This window comes from Cervus elaphus, chromosome 22 (genome assembly GCF_910594005.1).
Source record: "Cervus elaphus chromosome 22, mCerEla1.1, whole genome shotgun sequence".
Taxonomy (NCBI): domain Eukaryota; kingdom Metazoa; phylum Chordata; class Mammalia; order Artiodactyla; family Cervidae; genus Cervus; species Cervus elaphus.
The window spans coordinates 45,329,337-45,355,824 of record NC_057836.1 but is presented as its reverse complement, the minus strand read 5'-3'; the positions used below and the strand labels follow the sequence as shown (position 1 = coordinate 45,355,824).

General features: G+C 43.7%; 1 protein-coding gene across 20 annotated transcripts in view; it reads right to left on the bottom strand.

The window, feature by feature from the left end:
- Window positions 1-24,091, bottom strand: part of RBFOX2 (RNA binding fox-1 homolog 2) — a 287,477-nt gene extending 263,386 nt beyond the window's left edge. For 6 of the 20 annotated variants that reach the window (XM_043880677.1, XM_043880681.1, XM_043880683.1 and 3 more), the window contains exon 1: window positions 23,506-24,087. In XM_043880677.1, the coding sequence (XP_043736612.1) occupies window positions 23,506-23,688 (183 nt within the window). In that variant the 5' untranslated portion in view covers window positions 23,689-24,087. Of the gene's footprint in view, window positions 1-23,505 lie in introns of all 20 variants that reach the window. The other 14 variants (XM_043880689.1, XM_043880690.1, XM_043880691.1 and 11 more) reach the window with 7 other exon arrangements.
- Between the last annotated feature and the right edge of the window lie 2,397 nt (window positions 24,092-26,488).

Genomic DNA, 26,488 nt, shown 5'->3' with positions numbered 1-26,488 from the left:
GCTTTTCACTACAGGACTTTAGTTATTTCTTCCACAAATATTTTTTTAAGTATTTATGATATTACATCATACACAGGACCTCCTGCAACTAATTACTGAAGCCGGCCATTGGTGAACCTATAAATCGTGGAAGGAACTGAGATGGGGAAGGAGCCCAGAGGGAAGTCTGAGTCAGCTTCCAGGACCAAGGGAAACTTTTCCTTGGCCTCCCAGGTTTAAGATTAAAATAATTAGTATGACAACTTTTGTTTAAAAAATGTAAAAGTCATAAAAACTTCTTCAGCTGCCACAGGTTACATTTTGGATCCCCTCTTATTCTCCTTTATGTTTTGTCTTTTCAAGCATACAGCAAATCCAGAAAGACAATTGTGGTACAATTTTGTAGCATATATAAACTTTCTCACCAACAAATTAGCATATGTGACACCATCAACTTCAACTGTTATTTAATTTTGGCTGAGTTTATACAGCACCTACCCAACTGAACTGAAACCCTTGACAGAGCACCCCGGGATCTTCCTGTCCATACTACCTCACAAGAGCAGAACCTCAAACCACCACTTCTTGATTAGGTTTCACTTGACATAAAATGAGTGCAAGGATGAGATGGAAAACTGGATCTAAAATGCACAAAATGAAACAACAAAAGTGATTCTTTCCCAAAGAAACCACCCTCCAGAAGAGGAAAAGAAGAAAGCTTTTGATCAAATCTGAAAGGTGACAGTGAGGCCTCTGCAGCCCCCCATGAGAAGCCATCTACTAGCAACACAGCTAAGCTGCCAAAACCACTTACATCTGCAGCCCCTTCTCCTTCAGTATGTATTTCTGATAACTTCCTTTCCAACTAGCCCACGGTGACAGCCACTGCCATGATAGCCAGTCGTGATTTTAATAAATCTAGTCATCTGTTTTCCAGGGCAACCTGAAAAAGCCAAAAAATAAGCATGGCCTAGGCCAGCTCTGGCGGGAACCATGAAGCTAAAAAGGTAGAAAGGGGTTTGTAAGATTACCATCAGCTAAAAAGTCAGAGTGTATTCAATTCAAATGTGTGCATGGTAGTGATCACAAGATTTTTTTTCTTTTCCCCCAACCAAAGCAACAAGGGAAAAGAAATCATACTTGGGGTCTAAGGGGAAATAGATTTTTAAAAATAAGAGGTGGAAACAAATGAACACTATATTCTGGAGGAACTTGTCATATTAGAATTTTGATTAACTTGCATTGCTGGATGGGTATAATTACCTATACTTAACAGACAGGTAAGAAGTTAAACATCTCAGTGCAACATTTCACAGAAGACAGATGTCCAAAGACAGAAACTCAATTACTTAAAGGCACAATTTATGGGGAGAACTTCTTAGACATGGAATATAAAACATATGGGAATGCATTATTAATTTTACACACTTAATACCTAAAAACAGGATATGCAAAAGTTATAGTCCTTTTAACAATGCTAAAATATATACACTATATTTAAAGACAGAATTTTAGAGCTGGAAGGGATTGCTAGACAATAAATCTGTATAACAGCAATTCTAACAGACACTTGTATCCAAGAAGTTCAAAGCACTTGGCTTTAAATGCCATATATGTGCAGCATGAGTAAGACTTTGAAGCGTTAACTTCTGTACTTTATGATCTGTGCTAATTTATAACCTCTGTATTACAGTCAACTTTATTAAAAAAAAAAGAAGGAAGGAAAACAGGCAGAGATATGAGGAAGAAAGAGGAAAAAGGGAGGGAAGGAAGAAGGGAGAGTGAATGAATAAAAGTGCCCAAAATGTTTTAGACCTCCTGTGATAGGAAAAATTCATCCCACTGGGGTTCCAGGTATCTCCCTTCCTTGTGTCTGTTTTCCTTTGCTTTTCCTCTGTTTCTCTAGGTCTTTTGTCTCTCATTGGCAGCCCTGGTTTCCTTCTCATCCTCCTTTGTACTTCTGCTCATCGCCCTTCCACGTCTGCCTGCCTGCCTCTGTACATCTTTCCCTTTGCCTGACTCCAACTCCACATCCCCACACAACACAAGAGTAAATCCCACCCAAAAGCAAACAATAAGTTTAAAAAAATCCTTTACAATGTTACAAATCAACAGCTCAAACCCTTCCATCTTAGGAAACTGAGGTTCTGGGAGATTATACAATTTGCCCAGTGTCACAAAACTAATAAGTGACAGAACCGAAACTAAAATCCAGCTTTTCCCATTCAAGTACTAAAAGAAAGCACAGAATGTTATTTTTAAATCTCAGTAGATAAGTCTCTCTCAGAAAGAAACAAGATCCAAAAACTTAAAAATAAATACCTTATATAGTTAATTACACTAAAAATTTTTTATCTGGCTTCAAAACACACATAAACACATATATACTGCAAACAAACTGAAAAAACCAATGACAAATTAAGAAATTTTGTAACATGAATGACAAAAGCTAATTTCCTTAATTTTATAAAGTTCTCACCACCACCACCACCAACAACAAAACCCCACCATTCTTCCTTAGTTTATGACAAAGAAATACAAATGACTTTTAGATATCTTTCTTAAAACAGATCCTTTTTATTACAGAAGAACAAAAGATCATGGTACCAGTTTTCACATATCAGAGGACTGGTTAAAATCAGTGTATGGTAACATACAGTTTGCCAAGCTGATAGGAAAAAGTCACTCCACTATACATGCAAGTATACAATTTTGAAGGCTGCTTGGCATACCTATCACAAGTTTAAATGAACATACCCTTAGAACTCCAACAACTCCACTTCTCAGAATCTGTCCTCATGTACTTACTTATATGTACAAGAACATATTACATATAAGCAGCATGGCTTATAGTAACAAAAAAGATTGGAGGCAACCTTAAATGTCCAGCAATAGGAAATGTTTAAACAAATCACAATTTTAAAACTACAACAAACCTTACTATGGAATACTAAATGGTCATTTCAAAAGAATGAAGCTGATCTGTACAAACTGAAACAAAATGTTCTCCAAGATGTTCTGTTCAGTGAAAAACAATGAAGAGACTTCACGTACATAAAGGAGTGTACATGCATGCATAGAATTTCCCTTAAGATAACAGAAACTACTAAGGTTTCTATCACACAAACTTTGCAAAAGGAACTTTAGGGCCCTTCTAGTTTCAAGAAGTCCTACATTTTAAGTTCTTCCTGACAGCTAACGTGCAGTAACTCTCCTAGAAGACCCATCCCCACTACCTCTCCTGGAGCTCTTAAACCCTGGATAGAACGATGACTCTCTTCTCTGCCTTTCGACCAGTTCAACTGGGCACCTTGGTAGCCCCCTTTCCACTTCTCTATAGCTTTGCATCTTTCTTCACTCTCTCAATACTTCTCCTATATCCTAACATTAATTCATTTTCTCCATAAATATACCTCACAGCCTTCCAAAGCCTAAAGGCCATTGCTAGCAACTGGCATTCTTTCTGCTTCCCATTGCTGCTTTTCTATCAATTTCATTTGTTACTCAGCAAACACTTATTGGGTAACAACCGTATTCCACATATAGTAAGTTCTACCTAACACGTGGTCCCTGTTTTAAGAAACTTGCAGCCTAGGACAAATATTCAAAAGCAAACCTCTTGGCATAGCATGTAAGAGGGAGAGAAACTAGATGAAGAGGAGGTAACCTTCCAATGTTTACCTACATATACCAAGTTCAGAGCCATGGATACGTCTTAAGGAAGGAAGAGAGATTGGGGTTGGTGGCCAAAATGTCCACTGGCTTTTATGTGTTTCAATCTTTAGGTTTTTATCTGTAAGAATATATTTGTATATTAATTTATAATTAAAACATAAGACTTTAAAAAGGAGGCAATAAACCCAAGCATGGCGCCTGGCAGATAAATGGAGCTCCATAAACGATCACTAAACATGTGTTCAGATTCCACAGAGTGGAGTAGAAGGAGAGAAAAACCATATTCTGTTGCCCTTACTCAACAACTCCTCTTTTAAAGTTAACACAGGGTTTCTCGGCCTTAGCACTACTGACCTTCTGGGCCAGACCACCCTTAACTGTAAGGGCCACCCCATGCATTTTCAAACATGACAGCAGCATCCGTGGCTTCTACCCACTAGATGCCCACGGCACCTCCAGTTGTGAGAATCAAAGATGTCTGAAGACATTGCCAATGTTCCCTGGGGGCAAAATCTCTCCAGTTGAGAACTACTGAGTTAATGCTTACACATTATGCTACTTCCTCAAACTCAAATTGACAGCCCTTCCAAAGCCTCCAAGCTCTTCAAATCACTTATTTCCAGGGGACTTGACCTTTATCACAATCATCCATTTGATTACCATTCCTTAGGAATCATCACTACCTAAACTCTTCTAACATCAAGATCTCAAACTCAAGTCACAGGCCCCCTCTCTTTTGTCTTCTCCCACTCTTTTCCTCCAGCTGAATCTGTCAGTCCCAGTTTACCAATGCTCAGCCCAGGGTAATGTGCACTTGGTCACACTTGTGGACTCCTGAGTACTGTTTGATAGATTTAAGAAATCACCAAGACCACCTCAATGCAAGCTGGCACTTAACTGAGACTTAACGATCTTTTTATTCTAGTTTTTAACGAATGCTTATTACACTGAAACAGCACTTACCTCTAAAATGTCCCTACCTCCTCAAAGTGTCAACATAACCCCTGCCTAGAGGCTACTACTCTTTTCTACCTGAAGGAAGACAGAGGTCTTCTGACATGAGCCCGGTCAACCTCCCTTCTCATGACCTCATACGCAACAGGTGCTCAAAAAATATGTGTTAAATTTAGGAAGGAAAAACATCATGGTTTTATATTGGCTCTATTTAAAAAAACAATCTTTATGAGGGAAAAAGAGCTCTGAATTTCATTCTAATTTAAGACTTTATTCTACAATACTAAAGCAACCTGAAGAAGGGTCAACATGCCTTCTCAAGGCTACCAATAGCAATCAATGGTGTAAACTGCTGCTCCTAAGGGACCCTCTCCATAATCATCAAAGCACACTAAATATAAATATAAACTCCAATGACAAGGAATCACACTGCAAGTAAAAACCGCTGCCCATAATTGAGAGTGATTCCTAATTCCACGATTCAGTGAGATGCAGAGAAGTAGCTTAACAGGACGACAGAGCATCAGTGGCAGTGCCATGTGCTAAAGACCCGGCACTCAGCTCTCTGGGAAGACCAGCAAATATTCTCTGAGAGTATAAACTGCTCTGCCACAGGAGATAGGGGCTTTAAATAATTAATCAGCATAAGCAACTGTACAATATCTTTAGAATTAAGTGTCCCATTTTCACCTAACCCTAATGCCTCCCATAAGTAGGAGTTTACTATCAGAAGAAATGGGTAGCCTCTATGTTCCACTTAAAGAATGTTGAGGTCCTCGCTGAATCTAAGGCATAACACTTTCCTCCAGCTTTTGTCTCCCAAGGTAATTAGGGAAAAAGAACCTTGGCACAAGCTTTGGCAAAATAGAGCCAATCATTTCTCAAAACGTGTTCTAAGCCTTTTTCTTGACCTTCAGCTTATGGTAGCTTAGACAAGTATCTTAAAAGCATTTCCAGTCAGCCATTTTTGGTAACTTGTAAGCAAAATTATTTTTAGCTGAAAAAGTTTATTTCAATCCCTCTCTCATAACTCAGAAGCATCTGACCAGGTTTGGTTCAAGCTTTCCAGAATAATTTGTCTTTGAGTGGATTCAAAGCATAGGACAGTTCAGCTCCAAAGGGGAAAGTTTCTCCTTAAGAGGCATGAACCACCAAAACATGAGAATATGTAAGATATGTGGGGGAAGAAAGAATCACTTGACCACCTGCCACCTACCCTGCATACTATGGAGATTAAGCACTTAAACACTCATAAAATGTTTAGAAAGCCTCTGATGGACAAAACATTTTGTTACAGCATTCCATGCTATGAAGAGCAAAATGCTTGCCTGTGTGGTAGAAAGTGCTTCACATAAATTTAAATATAATGAAATGGAATATAAGGTTCAAGTTGTTTCCATGCAGCATTCAAACTGTGATTCCAAATAGAGGGAAAGTTTCTTCTAGGAGGAAGAGAGCTGAAAAGAAAGTATCAGTAATTCTGCTAGAAGGCACCTCTACATATATATAACATATACGATTAAATACAGGTTTTCTTTCTTCTCTCCTACAATTTTTTCCTTTTCTTTTTTCCCTGCTTTGGGATGAACTAAGACAGTGTCTCTACTCTCCTACCACTATGAGATTATGCTCCAAGAGTGGTGGGATAATCCATTACCGTCATCCAGTCAGCCTTGGGAACAATGGTACATGAGTGCAAGGGGATGGCTGTCTGGGGATGGACTAACTGCGAAAGACTTGGGGAAAATCTGTTGCCCTCACACCCTCTGTCCCAACTCCACCGGCCCACACAGTTCCTCTCCTACCTGCTCCTTGGACAGTGTGCTTCTCCTGCCTGGATGGCATGTGCCTCCCTCTCCCGTGCCTGCCTAAGCCCTGCTCACCAACGGCTCCTGCAGAGTGCTCTCCTTGCACCCATCCCAGCCTGGCTGGATAAGAATCCCTCTATTATGCTGCCATAGAAACCCTGTACTCATCCTATCAGGGTACAGAAGCTCCTTTATTTACCATCAGGTTAGGTCTGGAATGAAAAGCAGTTCCTAAATCCATTAGTTCATAAAATTCCAACATGAAAAAAATCCAAGGAATCCACGGATGCGCCTCTAGTAAAGGAACATTTCTTAAGAAAACTAGAGAGGCTTACGGTAGTGGTTCTGACTTGTTTTGTTTCTTAACTCACTTTATGATTTGCACATGGCCCTTTATATCATCTGCTGTTGAGTGAATCATCCCATACACATATTAACATTTATCATCTCCTAATTTCACCTCCATTCTTATTCATCTCTATATTTATCTTCTTATTCATATGAGCACTTTCCTTATAATCAGGTTTCATCCTTACTGAAGACAGTTAATAATAAATGTAATAAGACATAGTTAATAAGCACTGGAAACATTCCATACACCAATAAACAGCGTGACAGACAATATTAAAACGACCATGTGCCACCACGGTACTACTGTCTCTTTGCTTGTGGTAAGCAGAATTGGCACACTTGTGTTCTAACATGTAACTTTACTCATTTTTCTCTGAAAACTAGCAAGTTTAAGGATCATAAGTAAAATAGCTCCTGTGCTTATTTCTATATAATTTCAATAACCTATTTTATTTTTAAAACAACACATGCATGTAATACAAAATTCAAAAGGCACGAAAGGTATACAGTAAAAATTAAATCTTCACCTATACCCACTTCCTCCATCACTCGTTAGCCCTCCCAAGAGGCAACGAGTGTTAACCAGAACCTTGCATTTCCTGGCAAAGAGATTTGATGTGTACATGGATACATACTTTTTTTCATTACACAAATAGTAACAAACTATACCCTTTTACAGCACCTTGACTTTTTATACTTAATGTATTTTAGTGTCTTCTAAATGCATTCATCTAGAGCTAATTCTTTTTAATAGCTGCATGATATTCCATTTTATGAATGTACCTTATTTTAATTCACAGTTCTCCTGTCAAAGAGCATTTTTATTTTTTTCAACCCTTGGCCATTTCAAATAATGTTGTACTATATATTCTTATATAGAGAAACAAGAGTATCTGTAGGATCAATTCCTAGAGATGGAATTGCTGGATCAAAGAAAACATGCATTTTACATTTTGGCAGACATTATAATAGTTCTTTGTGGAATATATGTGACTTTTCACCCCCCAGCAACATGAGTACCTATTTCTCTACCTACACCTTACCAATATACAGTGCTACTAAATTTTTCTTCCCATGTAGAGTTGTTCCAGAAACCTCCCCTAACAAGCCTCATACATTCCATACGAATCTCCTTTAACTCATAATCCTGGCATCTAGCATGTTGTAAGCATTCAAATGTTGAATGAATGAATGAGCAAAAGGGGAATTATCTTTTGTATAACATGATAAATTTACTTTTAATATAAAGAACAAGGAAAGGGATTTAAATACTAGCAATTTTTCCCTTTTGAAGAAGAAGGGAGAGAGGAAAGTAGAAAGGATGGATGGATGGGTGTATTCTGTTCTAAAATGCTTTCTTCTAGAGGTTTCTAAAAAGCAGGAAAGATGCCTGTCTGAAACAGTCAAGTACTGTCCTACCTTAAAGGAAGGTATATAGTCTATATTCAAAATGTCAAGAAAGCTGAAGGGCCTAAAAAGGAATAGCAAGATCCCTTCTCTGAAATTGGCAGGGGATACTGAAACCTCTCACATCAATATTCCTTTTACACGCTTTCCAAAGAATTGACTCTCATCATGTATTGTACACAGTCACACAGCCGGTTAACACTTCATTTATTTGCTTCTGTGCAGGTCTTAGTCACTGCTAAAAATCTTTCACTGAATACAGTAACACCAACCTCTGCACTGCCCCTGGTTAGGGGTTTGCCGTGACAAACCCAGGTTTGTCTGGTCTGCCCCTCCAGGTGCTGTAACAACCACTGTAACAACCATCTGTAACAGACAGCACCTACACAGTGCTTACCATGGACCAGGTACTCTTCCAAGCATATTACATTTACTGTAATAACTCTTCTAATATTCACAGCAAGCTTGTGAGAGTTATTATTATCCCCATTTTACAGATGAAAAACTGAAGCACAGAGGAGATAAGGAACTTGCCCAAAGGACACACAGCTAAGTAGATGGAGAGAAAAGAATTTGAATCAAGGCTGTCTGATAGCAGAACGGCATCTCTTACCCCAGTATTTTAATACAGTGTGATCACCGCTCTGAGAGAGTTTCACAGAGTATATGTTACCCAGAGCACCAGGCTGTGACATATGCACAGTTAAGCCTCTATCACAGCAATGATCACCTTGTATTAAAATCATCTGTATATACATCCACTTCCCCTCTGCAGGTTGGTATTAGTCCTCACTGTGCCTAGCACTGCCTGACAATAAATCCTTCAGCTGGGTTTTGGGTTCAGAGGTGGAGTAATAAATCACCGCTCTCTTCCTTGAACCTGCACTTCATATTTTCAGTGCTGGTGCTGCTCCTGCTGGGAGCCACCATTTCCTAAGACCCATCTCCTCTGAGGCAAGATGTGCTTCCTTAATTGCGCTTCTTCCCCAAGATGCCAGCCAGACCTCTCAAACTGCCTCTGGGTACCTTCTTGGAGTCCTAGAACACCAGAGACCCACACCACCATTCCTGCTGGACAGGGCACTGGCAGTCCATCTCCCACACCCATCCCCAGCAGCCACCAGCCTGCATCAGTGGCTCTTATCAGGAACATGGAGTAATTTGAACCACCTGCCAACCCATCTCTCAACTGCTAATACCGGCGCTTTCTGCTCTCAGGTTGCACAAATGCCTGGAAACCTTACACCAGGTGTGCAAGAAGAAGCAAACAGGAGAATCAACACAGCATCTGGTGCCCTTCCCTGCCGGCCAGAGACCTCAGGAACAGAAAGGCTGTATGGTGAGACGAACATAACCGCACAGTGGAGGTGAGCATTCATCTAGGATGCAAGACACGTCCCCACCGGCCTCATTCTCCAAACAGCTGGAATGTGACCTCCTCTATGATATTTTTGTGGAGACAAAGGTCCACTGCAGAAGCCAATTTTGAAAAGCATTGTTTTTAGTTCATATCCTTAAATGCAGACATGTATACAGGTTAACCGAGCTAGAATCAAAGCCTTAGCTTGAAATCTTTAATTCTATATCTGAATCAGAATCCACTACTGTCCAGTAAAGAAAAATATGCCCAGTTTGTTGACCCATATCTGTTTACCTCCCATTAAGTCTTAGTCACAGAGTGGTCATATTCCAGGGATGAAGAGCACTGCCTCAATCCTGAGCTTTCCACAAACAGAAGAGTGAAGTGAAACTAACAGCAATTATGGCTGCTGAGACGCAAACACCTATCAGGAACCAAATCTTTCTTTCTCACAATTCAGCACCAAACTTGGTTCACTGAACAGTCTCCTGACAGCAGTAACATTCAATCAGGATAACCCTGGGCATTTTGGATATGTCTCGTATAGAAGGTGTCATAATGAATAAAATCACATTGCAGTTAAAGCTTAAATGCAATGACTCAAGGCAGATCCAGAGTATCATTACTAACTCAATGACACATGGAACATCTGACCCGAAATGGGCCCCACAGCCACAAAAGGACAGGACCAGGAGCAGCTGACATGGGCAGGTGGAGAGAGGAGGATGCCTACCTTGTGCTCAAGCATCTTTAAATGGTATCGTCCATCAAGGATTTATGGGTATTCACAAGAAAGAAGATGCACATTAGGTCTCTAACCCTGTGATTCCATAAAAACACAGGCTCAGACTTTATGAGATCCTATACTAATCAGAGTCATTCTTACCAGAGACATTTAGATATAGTTATCTCAGTAGACCTGAACAGAATAATCCTAATTCCAGAAACCTAACAAATGGAGAAAAATGTCAATATAAGCTGATATAAAATGATCTCCAAATACTTCAGGGAAAAGTATATGAATATTAACACTACCATTTGAGTTTTTAAAATGGGGGGGATGGGGAAAATATTATGCAAGTACTATCTCTGGACAGATACTGAGATAACTAACCATATTGGTTACTTTCAAGGAGAGAAACTACGTAGCTGGGAAAGGCAGAGATTTTTTCCTCTTCAACCTTTGCACAATTTGAATCATCACCCATGTGAATACACTATGTGTTTAAAAAAATAAATGTAAATGATGGAAAAAACCCTCCATATAAGAAACTCCCAGAGAAATCACATCCAAACAGTAGAAAATCATAAGAAATGAAAGATTCCACTTCGTCCCAAAGCTGAAAATCTGAGCATACTGCTCACTCTCATACCTCCTCTGAGCCTGAAACAACTTGTCCATAAAAATGCGCACAGCTTCTACTTCATCTCACTGAAGCAGAGAGCTGATCCAGGAAACTTTGAGATGACCTCAGCTCTCATGATTTCAAACTATCCACCATTACCAATCCACTGATTTAGCTATTGTTCACCCATTATTTGATCGGCAATAAAACTACAGACTGATAACTTTAAGGCAAAAAAATAAAAGCAAAAACCCAAAAATAACATCTACCAAATTCTTATTATAATATATCCCTGGTACTGATGGAGAAGCCAAGAAAACACAGATTAAGATTTCAATTTCCTGCCTGTAAGAAAGTGAAAAAAGTACTGAGATATAAGAAAACAGGGCTTGGTAGATACACCTACTCAGTGTCAGACTCTGAACTAAGCACATTACATACATTATCTCTTTTAATTCTTATACCAATTCTATAACATATTTTATAAGCAAAAAAGCTGAGCCTAAGAAAAGTCACTTAACCAAGATCACACAGCTGTGATGTGGAAAAGCTAGGGCTCCAACTCAGGTCTCTCTGTCTGCAAGTCCATTCTAGTTTTTATAATCATGGAGTGGGAAAAACTTTCCTAAGTATCACACACACAAACTCAGAAATCATTAATGAAAATATTAATAAGCCCTGTTACAATTAAAAAAGAACCCTCTGATAGAGTAAAGAAAGGTGCAAAAATAATGTATGGAGTATACTAGTGTTTGTGTGAAAAGAAAGGGGGTGGAATAACAAGAGACTAACAAGGGGAAGAGGGAAGAGAGGAAGATGCTTCACTGAACATGATTCTATAAATTTAGTCACAACATCTGCTTATGAAAAGCAAAATGAGATAGCTTAAATTTTGTTTAACTCTATTCCAAAGTTAAATGACTTTGTGTGTGTGTGTGTCAGAATGACACCAGTTATCATTTCGCAAAGGACAATCAATTAAAAAACAGCTTGGGATAATATGAAGTAGACCATTTCCTTGCTTAAAACAGGATGCTGGATCAATCTATTTTTTTTTTTTTTAAGGTTTCTTCAAACTCTGGGATACTGTAAAACCAAAGAAATATTTACTATTTGCCTAAAATGAACACTGCAGAAAACAATTCATAATGAAGCTAAAATTCAGTAAGAGTGAATGATCCCCTACACCAACCTCAAGAAAATCAAATATAAAGGTTTCTTGAAACAGGCTTCCAAGGATTAAAATGCAAAGCCTACTGGGGAACACTTAATCCAAACTACTGCTAGAGAGAGCAGTGCCAAGTAAGCATAAAGGAAGACTGCTCATGCACATGGACACATGGGTATGGGTTAATCACAGCATTTTTACATAACAGACAAAAATCACGAATGGTCCGTGGTAAGTATCTCTGAAAGGCTTCTGCTTTGTAGACACCACATGCCAATTAGCCAACTGATCTCCAACACTGTAAAACACAGTCAGTTCCGAGCCAAAATGCTGCAGCAGAAAGATCTATTTAGGCCACAAAACAAGCAGCTAAAGACACGTAACACCAAGAGCAGGGACAAAAGACGTATCGCTAATGCACAGCAAGTGGAGCTGGGGAGGGGAGGCCACCGGCAGAAGCGGTGACCTCTAAGCCCTGAAGCAGACCTTTCATGGGTAAATATGACCAGCATCACTTCCAAGTCCAGGGTGATACCAAATCAGTTTACTAAAAGTCAGACTATGGCTTCAAGTGTAAATGCAACATACAAAATACGCCATGAAGTCTGGACGTGAGACAGCAAACACAAACAGGAGACGGGCCGCCTAAGTGAGGGCTGTAGAGCACGACCCTCCCTTCTTCAGACAAGGCCGCCTCTTCCCTCTCACTGCGACGGGCAGTCGAAGACCAGTCACACTTTCAAAACAAGCGATACCAACTCCCCTTAGCTTTGCCAATGTTCCCACTATGAGAGACTGCCATTGTGGAGACTTCCTGAAGCTCCAACAAAGTCCCCAAGGCCATCAAGCCGGCCACTGACAGTGTTCCTGGAAGTCAGTATGAGGTGCAAGCCCATGAGCTCAGCTTTGTAGGTGCTGGGAGCCACCACAAAAACACCGTCCCATTTTGCCAGTTCTTGTTTTGAAATCACGATCCTACTACCCCACCCCCTGGAAACCAAGAAATAGCAGGTGAAAGCTGTGAAAGCCACAGATTCAGATGGATCAGGAGATGGGCCAGTCTGACTAAGGGATAAGCGACCTCCTTTGCAGATTCTTTTGCAAAGGATGGGGTGGGGAGGGCTGGGCAAGAAAGGGAGGTGGGGTAGGGAGCCAAACAATTCTTGTCTTCTACCCCAAATTCTCTGGCGTCTCAGTGGTAAAGAATCTACCTGCCAATGTAGGAGACGCGAATCTGAGCCCTGGGTTAGGAAGATCCTCTAAAGAAGGAAATGGCAACCCAGTCCAGTATTCTTGCCTGGAAATTCTCATGGACAGGGGAGCCTGATGGGCTACAGTCCACAGGGCAGCAAAGAGTTGGTCACGACTTAGAGACTAAACAACAACACCCTAAATTATTACCCACCTTCCTCAGAATTTTTATGGAGCACTCAACTGCAGAAGGAAAAAGGGGGGAGGGGAGAGGCAAAGAAAATCTTAAGGCTGTAAATATGACTACAAAAATCCCCAAGAGGATGACCTACGAAACGAAGCTCCTGTAACAAGGGCTAACTGTACAGCCGCTTTTCTACTTGCCTCCCTGTCCAAGATAAATAGAGCAGCTCACAGAAGCCCACCAACTTCCAGGAAAATGGAACCGAAGTCCTCTTGACTCCCGACAAGCCACATACCCCTGAAATAAATGCTTAAATGAAATCCATACGGGTCTGCTCTGGAAACCATCCTGGCTGACAGCAACTAACGCCCCCTCCTCCACACAGCTGCCAACGCGGAGGAAAAAGCTGCTCAAAATAAAGCAATTGGAAGAACTTCCCGTGAGCCTCGGCTTCAAAAGTGTTCCAACTCAAGCAGCGACTGGGGCCCACACGCAAACCCCACGGTGCCCCCAGACCATGTCTGCAGTTCCCCTAGTCCCCGGCGTGGCTCCTGCTCCCTGCCCCCAACCCCAGAGCTGAGAGAGTCCCTCGGGTACCCCCCTGCCCACCCTTTACAGTAAATCATGCTTTGCTTGTGGTATTTACAATTAGGATCTGACAAAATCAATGCAGCCCTGAAGAAAAGTAAACAGTGTGCCTCCTCAAAAACCACATGCCTGGAAAAAAATATCCAGTGCTCAGAGCAAAATCTCTTTCCCTTGGCAAAGGAGAAACCAGGGAACCAGCCTCTCTGCGGGAAAAATCCCACATACCAGGATATTATCTGGGGACTTAGGTCCCTAAAAAAACCTAAGAATTGTGGCTGAACACACCCATGTGGAAGCCTAAACTTCAAAGGCCCGGTTTCCACCCTTGGGAAAATAGGTTTTTAAGCAGTTACTCAACCATTATCATTTGGCAATTCAAAACTGTCATCTACTTCATAAGTGGTATTTATCATGTGTGCTGTGCCTTAAATCCTCAACTGAAATTTCTAGATGCCACGTATGTGCAGAACACATCAGAAGGAAGTGATATAACTGGTTGCTCTCGCTCTCATTCCCGTTTTAGAATCTGCTTTATTCACCCAGCATCTGAACAACCAGAAACACTATAAAGTATGCCCATTTCGCCTTTAAAGAGGCCCCAACTAAACTGGCAAGGGGAGTCTCGAGGCTGGAGAACAGGCGAAGATTAATAGGAGCACAAATCAGAAGATGAAGGAAAGGAGGTGGGTATGACGAGAGCCAGAGAGAAAAGATTCCTGCAAAATACTTCTATGAACCTGTCTCCAAAGCTGAGATTTACAAGAACTGTATTAAGTTTCCCTGTTTTCAAACATATCCAATGAACCATCTGAAAAAGAGTGTGCATTCTGTGAGGTGTCTCAGGTATTTTTCTGCATCCATAAAAACAAGCTGTAAGAGCTTATGAAATTCATTGGTTGAGAAGGGAAAGGTGAAGGTCCACAGTTGATCAAATGGGCTTAGGCCCAAGTGGTGGTAATACATCTGAACCACAGCACTCCAGAAGCTCTCAGCAGCGCCGCCATTGAACGGCAGGTCAACAGACTGCTCCAATGAACCGGAGGAGGTTAGCTCTAATTGCCCTGTCCTCGCGTGGTTCCGCTAGTTCCTCAGTCACAGAGGCACTTTTCATACATACACACGTGCTCTCAATTAATATCTGAGCACAGGAAACCTAACGTCAGGTTGCCATGCCCACCCGGCACATTCAGCAGTTAAACTCCACCCCCTCTAGAGTCACCTTTAACCCTAATATCAATGGAAAGATCAGGCACCATTCTCAAATCCCACAACACCTAGTCTTTGCAGGAGCTGGAGAGCAGACCAAGGGCCAGACCCCCCAGGGATAATCTGGAAAAATAATTAAAGCCATCTGCTGGCTCCAACGGAGGAGCAGGAAGACAAAGTTCAGTTCAACAAAAAAGACAGTTTCTTGATTAGTCAGATGAGGGCAGTGCTAGATCCTATGGATCCCAAAGGCTCCCTTGATCACACAGTCTGGGGGATGGGGGGTGGGGGGTGGGGGAGGGGCAGACAGCTGAACAAATGTTAATCTAAAAAGTCCTAGAACAGAGCTCTGGACACGACCTTCTGGAAAGCAGCAGGAATGCGGGAGGGATGAAGCATAGACAAAAGGCATCCAGGAGGAATCAGTATCCCAGCTTATTCCTGAAGACAGCCTCACGGATGAGATGAGAGGTGTGAGGTAGGAATTTCGGAAAGAACAGAAACAAAAGCACCGAGGTATGAATGAGCCTGAGCAGCACAGCCTGCTCAGGAAGCTACCAGTCCCTTGACACAGACTAGAAAGGAGCTAAAAAGGAAGGCACAAATCAGGCCAGAAGGACCGGGCAGGCCAAACAAGAGTATGGACCTTATCCATTTGATAAGCTCTCAAATGATTTTAAGCTCTTTTAGATGGATAACGATGTTAATAGTCAGAAAGGTGGGTTTGAAGAGACTGGAAGGAGAGCACAAGAGACAAACTCATCCTAGCTCAATTTCTCAAAAATGAGAACAAAATGCCATTTATTAGATGCAATACATTGAACCAACAAACCTTATAAAATCTGGAACACAAATGACATTTTCACTCCTGCATCCCATGTGCTGTCAAAACAGCCAGTGCCTCTGTCATCCACACTCCCAGGAAAGATCCCATAGATTCCTGAAATGTCCACACACCCCATGCAGGAGCCCTCTTAGTCCTTAGCAAGGAAGTGAATGTCTCCTCTTCCTCTCACTGGAGGGACCACCACGACCAGGTTCATACACCTCTTCACCCACGTCAAACCAGTTAGATTTCCCAGTTTAGTACACTGCTCATCTCAGGTAGCTCCCAACTCTGTCACTTAATCAATCAGAAGCACGTTAACCACTCCATGCTGATGGAGCAGTGAGCAGGAACTCGTGGAATACAGTGTAGCAGGTTATAAAGGAGGCAAGAAATAAACATTTACTAATGGGTTCCATGATGGGAACTTTAAATAATCTCAGTCTGTGATTATAGCAGCTCATGAGAGGATGCAGTAATTCCTCCAGTTCACAAATGTGTAAACAGGAGCTCAGATGCTAAATATCTTACCAAAGGTCATTTCAGCTGGCTGGCAATGGGAAGAACCAGGATTCGAACCCCAATGTAAGAAATTCTAAATAGTGTTTCTTGCACTACACCATACTTCAAGTATGTATGGATAACAAACATAATGATATATCAAAGTTGGTAATAATGATAACATCTCCCCTTTAAAAATTGAGAGGCAGCGCACATAATTCAGTCTCAGATGAAGGGATCACTCAGAAAAGACACAATCGAGTGATCACAACTGGAATCTCCAAATGTTCCCAAAATGTCACTCCTGAGCATGAGAGACCAAAAAGTGTTCAGACTCAAATAATCAAAGCAACCTGACTATACTCCAGAGAAATGTGTCAAATCCTCCATCCACTTCCCCTCAGGGTCCCCAGGACAACATGTGGAAACACTCCAGGCTGATGGTGAGCTCTGGCTCCTAAGTGATTTCCCAAACCGATTTACCACCCAAATTACAGAAATATGTCCAGGATTCACAAGGCAGTTCTGATCCGATTTGCCCCAATCCTGGCTCAAGCGGCTTTGCACTACCCTCCTAACTAGATCAGCGCTAGCCAATGGGTTTATTCAAGCCGATCTTTGATGGATTAGATAATGAAACCTTAGCCATGTAAGCTGCCTGCTTGCACTGGGACTGGAGGGGCAAGGAATAGGAAACTGGATACTCGTAGGGGCCACCTAAACACCACACACACTAGTCATCCCACCTCCATCTGTCTGCTCACGCTCTAGTTACTGCCATTTCCTTTCCATCATCTCGAGGGCTCTTCCCTCCTGTCTTTAAAGGAAGGGTACATTAGCCCCAGAAAAAAAGATGTGCACTAAGCTTCACAAATGTAAAGAAAAAACAATTCAAACAAGTCCACTCACAAAAACAACCAGCTTTATTGGGTTGTCTCTGGTAGCTCAGCTGGTAAAGAATCCACCTGCAATGCAGGAGACCCTGGTTCAATTCCTGGGTTGGAAAGTTCCCCTGGAGAAGGGGTAGGCTACCCACTTCAGTATTCTTGGGCTTCCCTGGTGGCTCAGGTGATAAAGAATCCGCCTACAATGTGGGAGACCTGGGTTGGGAAGAGCCCCTGGATGAGGGCATGGCAAACCACTCCAGGATTCTTGCCTGGAGAACCCCACAGACACAGGAGCCTGGCAGGCTGCAGTCTAAGGGGTCGCAATGAGCCAGACAGGACTGAGCGACTAAGCACAGCACACATTGTTTCCATAAATCATTAAAGCCTGATACCAGACTGATGGCCTGAGAGATGTCAACCCAGAGATTGACTAGCAACATTCTTGTTTACACCAAGCAGTACACTGAATTTCTTTCTCAGCCCTATAATCTTGAGGCCTGTCTGCACCAGTCTGCTTTATATCAAAATGAAAGTTAAATCTCTAGTTAGCTTCTGCTGTGTTCACGTATCAGTGTGAAAGAAAAAAAAAAAAGACAGTGACTAGAAAAATGGGAGAGGAAGTTAGAAGACGAATAAATTCAACTCAGGATAACCTCTTGAGTCACCCTGCAGAATAACTCTATTTTGAATTCAGATCTTTCTGCCTCTCAGATATTCCCAGTTATACACTCCCAAGCTGCCCTGTGAGGCTGGGGGGAAAAAATTAGTCATTTTTACATGACTGTGCTACCTCAGTTTCTCCAACTACAATACTTACCACTCTCGTGGTAAATTAGGGACTGTATTACGGGCTGAGTGTCTGTGTCCCCTCCCCCTCCCCGCAGACTAATATGTTGAAGCCCAAGCCCACAATCTGATGGTAATTGGAGGAGGGGCCATTGAGAGGCGATTAGGTCATAAGGGGAGGATCCCACCACCACCATTGCATCCCATGATGGGAGCCCTTATGAAAAGGAGATTCTCTCTCCCTCTCTCTGCGTGCGTGTGTGTGTGTGTGTGTGTGTGTGTGTGTGTGTGTGTGTGTGTGTGTCCACTAACATACATGGAGAAAAGGCCATGTGAGCCCTTATGAAAAGGAGATTCTCTCTCCCTCTCTGTGTGTGTGTGTGTGTGTGTGTGTGTGTGTGTCCACTAACATACATGGAGAAAAGGCCATGTGAGCCCTTATGAAAAGGAGATTCTCTCTCCCTCTCTCTGCGTGTGTGTGTGTGTGTGTGTGTGTGTGTGTGTGTGTCCACTAACATACATGGAGAAAAGGCCATGTGAGCACACAGCAAGAAGGCAGCTGTCTGTAAGCCAGGAAGAGAGCCCTCATCAGACACCAAATCTGCCAGCACCTTCATCTTGGACCTCCAGCCCCAAAAACTGTGAGAAACAAATTCCTGTTGTTTAAGCCACCCAGTCTGCAGTCTGCTTGAGCAGACTAAGACATGCAGAAATGAAAAATTCAGTAATTTTAGTGAAAGACTGTTCACAAAATCACTTGGAAAGAAAGCATATTGGTAAGTCTACTCAAATGGTAGCACCCATGTTCAGTTTCAGCACCAGACACTCAAAGTCCAAAGAGACTTCCACCTAGGAGGAAAGAAACCCAGAAATGAGCAATTGAAAGATAAACTAAGAAATGCAGTATCTACAAAGCAATTACAGGCTACCTGCAAACCCTTCCCTGAGACCAGAAAATCCTCCTACTACTAGAATCAAACACTAACATGAACAACTTCTGAACTCACTTAGCTATACTAGACTTATGTTACGATTCTATGGTCAGAAGCAGTCAGTTAGCCATGTAATAACCACATTCCGACATTTCACTATCATAAAGAATGTTGCTGAAAGCTATAAATAATAATTAAGGTGCACCTTGCTTTATGAAGGTGAACTTTCTAAGTTCCTAGAAAGCTGCACAAAAATCTGAATTTTTGCTCATCAAATTGTTTATATTCACTAGAGGAGCTGACCAAAAGAATTCATTCCCTGGTATGTCTCATAAGGCCCCAGTTTTTCACACATATCAGACTTGCTTAAAGTGAAACAAATCTCTAATAACTCACTTAACTTTCTACCAGGTTAGAGTACAGTATTTCCAAATACCCTCTTTAACAAGTCACTATATTTCTCAAGCTGTGTTTCAATTTTCAGGTGGAATTTGTCTCTTCCCTCCTACTCTGCAGTTGAGGGTTCTCTAAACTGTTTCTAGGGCTGTGCCGACTCCTCTGCCACCCACATAAGTCTTCTGGACACTGGCCTAGAAACGAGCGACCCTCCCTCTTCCCCCCCACCCCAGGGGTCCTTCTTAGCACAAGGATCATAACATAAGCACCACAGACTCTCTAATGTCCCCAGTGCTCCATTTTGGGAAGTAATGATTTATCGCAAAAAGCTCAGTGGCTATAACTTATCAGGGTTCAGCCGTGGAATCTGCAGCTTAGACCTGTATCTCCATTTAGTCTGTGGTCTTGGGAAATTAACCCCAGCAAATGACTTCTGTTAGAAAATGGGTTAATCCTTAGACACTCAAAAGGTCAGGATATTTCCTGAAAGTACTCTCACCCCTAAATTTCATGGTATTTTTTCTATCCCTTAATTATTTTAAAAAGGCAAAATTTCAACTTCAGTTTAACAGGCAATGAGCACTTACTATGTACTCAAAACTGTGAGGTATTATAAAGGATAAACACAAAGAAAGTATAGTTCATGGCTTCTAGAAGCTTACAGTATCACTAAGGAAACAGGAATAAAACAATGAGAAGACAATACAAGATGATGCATAATTAACCACCAATACAACAGGAGGCAAGAGGTGGGTCTGACTGGTGCGAATTAAGCTGTCAGGAGGGAAGGCTTCCCAAAAGAAGCTATGACCTACAAGAAATGCCATTTGTGCTAAGATATAAGAAAAAAAAAACAAGTGCTTCAAGACAAACCCATATACCAAAAAGCAAGCTACTCTAGAATTTTTAAATGTCTATTTACATGAACCTATAGACATGTCTACAGCACTGATACCACTTCCTAAACCTGCTTCGCCCCTGCATTCTCCTCCAGCTCCACTGGTCTCTTGTTCTCAAACACATCAAGTGTACTCTCTCAATGCCTCTGCACCCACAGTTCCTCTGTCTGAACCCCCTTCCGTCAAATTCCCCCAGGTTACCCAAAGGTCACCCATCACAGAGGCCTTCCCTAACCACCCTCTTCACCACTCTTCTGCCTTTCCCTGCTTCATTTTTCTTCTCAGCACTTAAAGTCACCCAATAATAGTGGATTTCTTTATTGTCTGTCTCTTTCAATTAGAATCTTAGTTCCATGAGAGCAGAGTCTTTGTTTTGTTTACTACTATATTTCCTAGGCTCTAAAACAGGGCCTGGCACTTAGCAGCTGCTCAATAAACATCAGTTAAATGAATATTAAATATCCTATCATAATTATCAGAATGATAGGAAGGTCCTAGAAATGTAGGTGACCTAGGCTTAAATTTCATCTTTTCAAGAACATTACTTTTCCTTTACTCCCAATTAGATCTCAAATTTCAACTTCTCCATAAAGCCTTCCTTGACCATTTCAGCAAGAACAACCATCTTTTGCTTCTGGCTCCAATGGCACGAATCCTCAGCATACTTTGGTCTTAAAGTTTGCAAAGCCTGTGACAAGAATCTGCCTTGTGGCATCCCTACTCTTGTTCCTCTGGAACTTACCAAAAAAGTCATATATACATACAGAATATACATACATACATATATATGACACATATACATACACACACTTTTTTTTTTTTCCAACTTTTCACCCATTCTGGCTCCCTACCTAGACTGCAGACACCAAGTTCTTTAAAGTCAAGGAACTTTCTCTATCTTTTTAGAGGTAACTTATAAATCACCCTTTACAAACACTGTATTTTACAGCTATGGTAATCAGTTCAGTCGCTCAGTCGTGTCCGACTGTTTGCGACCCCATGAATCACAGCGTGCCAGGCCTCTCTAGAGGCCCCCAAAGAAGGGACTTTCCCAGAACCATGCAGATTGTTGCGGGCAGGGGGCTAAGTCACTGATGACGTGAATCCCTGTGTGACATGGTGTACTGGTGCTACAACAAAGAGAACGCATAAAGTGAAAAATAAATAAAGATCCACAGAGTGAAAAAAGCATTCTCTGTGGGATAGTTCTAAGGTGCCCATCTGTACCCAGAGGACCTAATCCACAGCTTCCTCTTCATACTCCAAAGTCCCTATCCACTGCTCCATTTCCAAATACTGCTATCCTCAGCCAATTTGAAGGCAACCAGCAAATAATGTGCCCCAGGAGGAAAGAGGGGGAAGGCAGTAGGAGACTCACTATTAACTGTGATTGACAGAAACAATTAATGGACACAGATATATACACACACCAGCACCCAAACCCAATCTTCTCTCATCTTCCAGTGTCAACCCAGATCACCTGAAGTCTCCCTATATTCCTCTATATTTTTTCCAAGGCCCGGGGTGTTTACTTCGCACAAGCCCCCTGCCAGAGGGAGTTCAAATGGAGAACAAAAGCAGGCAAGTGAAACAAAAGAATTCAAAAATAAACACCAGGAGGGTCACTTTACCCAAGTCAACACAAGTAATAGAGTGGCCGCTGCAAGGGAGACCAAGAAGCACAGAGCAAACACGCCAGGCTTAAATACAGCTCCGTCTCTAACACAGGAAGTCAGACAGAGCCTTGAAAAGCAGCGAGAGCAGCGCACAGGAAGTCTTTTAGCACTGCAGAGATTTCCAAGAGTGCTGTAATGGAGAGAGCACAGGAATAGGAATCAGAAGTCCAGGCATCGAGCTCCAGTTTCACTACCAGCTAACTGGGTGGCCCTAGGCAAGTCACTAGTCTGCTCCAGCTTTTTTGATTCCTCATCTACCTAATGAGGTTGAAACATTTTGGGACTCGAATAGAAAAGATGAAAACTATTGACTCCCTCTCACCAGAGAGTATCCATAAACTATTCTGCAGAAGAATCTTCCAAGTCTCTCCAAGTTAAGAACTCCAGGGCAGATGATTCTCTAATATTCTATGATGCTAAGAGAACTGGGCAGACTGCTGGTAGGGAAACCCACCATTTCACAGCAAGTATGTTCTGAACAGAGACCAAATCTAAAATCAAATCAAGGAAGGCTTCAGGCTCTTCCCCCAACTACAAAGTCAACTGACATGGTCACTACATTTGCCAGTCCCTTTCCAAACCAACCAGCTTCTCCTTGAGTCCACAATTCAGAATCCAATCTTCTAACAGTCCTATAAATTTTCTTTTATATTCCAGGACAATAAAGATCTGGTCAGTGTCCTAAGATACAACTGGCCAGGTCCTGTGTCCCCAGGCTCACCAGATGCTCCGCGAAGCTAACGAGCTTCAGCACCACAGTGTAGCCACAACGCTACCCAACTCCTCGTACTTCTCACACTCCTCATGTAACTGATTTAACCCACAACCTAAGCCACATCCCCTTTGGGCTCTCGAGGAGTTTTCTCGCTTTTCACTCCTCCCTTCTATGCCGATCCCGTTCTCCATCCCAGTTGTGTGTCCAGGGCTGCCAAAAAACGGTACTCCCTCTTTTGGGGAGGTGTCCCACCACTGTCCCTCCCCAGCCCCCGCCCCCCCCCAGTCTTCGATTCGGTCCCCAGCTCTCCGGGCAACGGACCAGGATCTCTCGGCTTCCACTCCCCGCCAAGGAACTAAAGAAGGGTGTAAAGAAATGGAATCCATCTCAAGCACGTTCGATTTCCTCTCAACACCTATTCGTGCTACGTGCCCCCCTCGGCCCCTCAGAGATCACGACCCTCCAGGGCACACCAGGCTCCTCCTGCACCCTTAGCTTCCAAGTCGGGGCTCGCCCCACCTTCCACGCAGGCCCCGACCGGCCCCCTCCCACCTCCAAGCCGGGACCCCGGGCAGCCCTCCGCCCTCCAAGCCCCGCAGCCCCGCGCCGCTCCCGCCGCACCACCCCCGCACCCCGCCACGGTAACTGGGCGCCTGCCCTGCGCGGTCACCTGCATCCCGCCGCCGTCGGCCGCCGCCTCCTCGGTACGCGGCCTCTTGCTCAGGCCGGGCTCGGCTCCGTCTCCTCCCCCTCCGGGCACCGGCAGCTCCAGCTCTGACTCCCGCTTCATCCCCCGGGCAGCGGCGCCGGGCCCAAGCTGAGGCGGCTGCTGTGGCTGGGCGCCTTCCGCCATCCGCCCGAGGCCCCCTCGCCTCCGGGAGCCGGGCGACCCGCGACAGGCCACCTCCCCCTGGGCCTCGGCCCCGACTGTCGCGACAGGCGGGCGCGCGCCTGCACCCGCCCCCGCGTGCGTGCGTACGTGCGCGCGCGCGCGCGCGGGCCCGCTGCCCCCTTCGGCGGCGGCGGGCGGTAGCCTCTGGTCTCTCGCTGGTCGGCTCCCTGGCTCGGGGCCGCCGGCGGGTCGCGACGGGCACTCGCTCGCGCCCCCACGCGCACACGCGACCCCCGGCCCGGCCCGCTGCGCGCCCCGCCTCGCTCACTCACGAAGCTGGCCCGCCGGCCCGCGCTCACTCCCTCACACTGGCCCTCGCCACACGCCGGGCAGAGGGAGGAAGGGGGCGGTCCGGGCTCCAGAGGCTTGGGGAGGGGTGTTTATTTGGGGGGAGGAGGGGCTGGAGGCCGGAACGAGCTGACTGGCCGAGATCCTCCGACCCGCCACTGTGGCAGCACCGGGAAGGCGGGGAGAGAGAAAGGAGGAGGGAGGGCCCGGGATCTGGGACTCCAGCCCGCGCGGGAGGCCGGGGTGGCTGGGGGAGAGGGGGCGGTGGCGGCCGAGCCCGCGGAGGGGGCGGGGCCAGCGCCCCTCGGCAATCTCCGCCGCCTCCGCTCCCGGAGGCCGAGGGAGGCCGGGTGGAGATCGAGGGAGTTCGGGAAACTCCGGCTCGGGCGAGGGATTGTCCTGGAGGCACCGCGCCTCTGGAGTTCCAGGGCGAAGGGGGCGGAGTCTGTTCCCTGAGGGCGGGGCCACAGCCTAGAACGGGCGGAGCTTGAGTGGCCGGAGGGCAGCGTAGTAACTCCCTCTGGCGGGACTCCTTCGGAGTTGTACCGCGAATTCGCCCATCTGACCTGGTCGGTTCCAGGCAAGGGAAGAGGTGCTCTGAGGGAGGGAGCTCTTTACTTGGTCCCTCTCCCGCAAAAGAATGGGGCTCTCGAGTTGGAAGGTCCAGGAATGAGGCCACCGCTACAGGGCTCTCCCCAGTCCTGAAAGCCTTTAATCATAATTTTTATCACATTTCTGGTCATCTTACTAATACCCGATGACTGTAAGAGCGTCACAGTTTGCACAATGAATTCGCAGACCCGTTTTGGACCGGGTATAAGCAGAGTATATATGAGCTCTGTTTCATTGGTGGTGAACCTGAACCTTGGTTAAGCCCCACAGATAAAATCTGGCAGATCCAGATCTCAGGAAACCAGATTCATATTCTCTTTCTCTGGACCTTGCTGCCTAACACTTTCTTGCTTATCAGCTTCGTACAATTAAAGCTATTTGTGCAATAGCTTTTCACTCGTACTAGACTGTAAGGACTAAGATAGCATCTAATTTCCTCAGGTTCCATGTTGTGCCCTGTATATTATAAGGACACAGTGATGTTGCATGAACAACATGGATTCGGCTAACTAGCTTAAGCCAGTTGCTTCATCTCTTTGGACCCCTGCTCCATTATTTGCAAAATGAGGAGAGAGTTCAGATCAGTGGTTTCAAACCAGGGACGATTTTGCCCCTTTCCCACTTTCCCCGGACATTTGTCAACATCTGAATATATTTTTGGTTGTTACACCTAGGGTGGGGTGGGGGTGGGAGTGCTGCTGGTGGATAGAGACCAGGAGGGTTGTTCAACATCGAAAAATGAACAGGACAGTCCCCACAACAGTTATCCAGCCCAAAATGTCAGTAGTGCTAAGGTTGAGAAACCCCAGGTTAGATGATTTCTAAGTCCGTTTCAGATAGGTCTATGACTTGTCCTTTGTACTGGGGTTTAACCCAAGTTAAAAGTTAGTGCTGGAACAGTGCAGTGATAAAGATTCCTTCTTTGAAGTCAGAAACCAACCCAGCTTTGAATCCAATCTTTACCACCTACTGTCCATGTGATGCTGAACCAGCAATGACTTAAGAATTTTTATTTTATTTTATTTTGACTTAAGAATTTTTAAATCGAAGGGAATTAGAACCGGCAGACTGGTTGCAAGGGAGGACTGGTGGCCTTATCTTGAGGTTGAGTTTTCATAGCAGGCACATTGTTTTAACTAGACTGTGTTATAGCCCAATAAAAATAGCCAAGTTTTAGCTCTGCCACTCACAAGTCATGGTACTTTGTAAAAGCTGCTTTAGCCTTTCTCTGTCTTCATCTGAAAACCTAAGACCTTCCTAAAAGGATTATTGTGAGGGTTTAAATGAGTTATCATTATCACACATTAAGAATGTTGAACAGATGGACCTATGAGAAGCACTCAATAAATAGTAGGAATATATCAGTATCACTACCATTGTATGCATGCTAAGTCACTTCAGTAGTGTCGAACTCTATGCAACCCTATGAACTGTAGCCCATCAGACTCTGTCCGTGGGAGTCTCCAGGCAAGAATACAAAAGTGGGTTCCCATGCCCTCCTCCAGTGTATCTTCTTGACCCAGGGATCAAATCCATATCACTTATGTCTCCTGCATTGGCAGGCAAGTTCTTTACCACTACTGCCATCACTACCATTGTTTTTTTAAATTTTGTCTTATTTTTGTCTTGGCTGTATTACAAGGTATGTGGACTCTTAGTTCCCCACCAGGGATCAAACCCATATACCTTGCAGTGGAAGTGTGGAGTCTTAACCACTGGACCGCAAGGAAAGTCCCATCATTGAGTTTTTTAAATTCTTTTTTTTTTTTTTTTTTTAGTTTTTTAAATTCTTAAGGTGACTTTGTGAGGCTGCTAGAGATCAAGATGGGCAGACCAGGCTCCCCAGATCAACCTTTAGTAC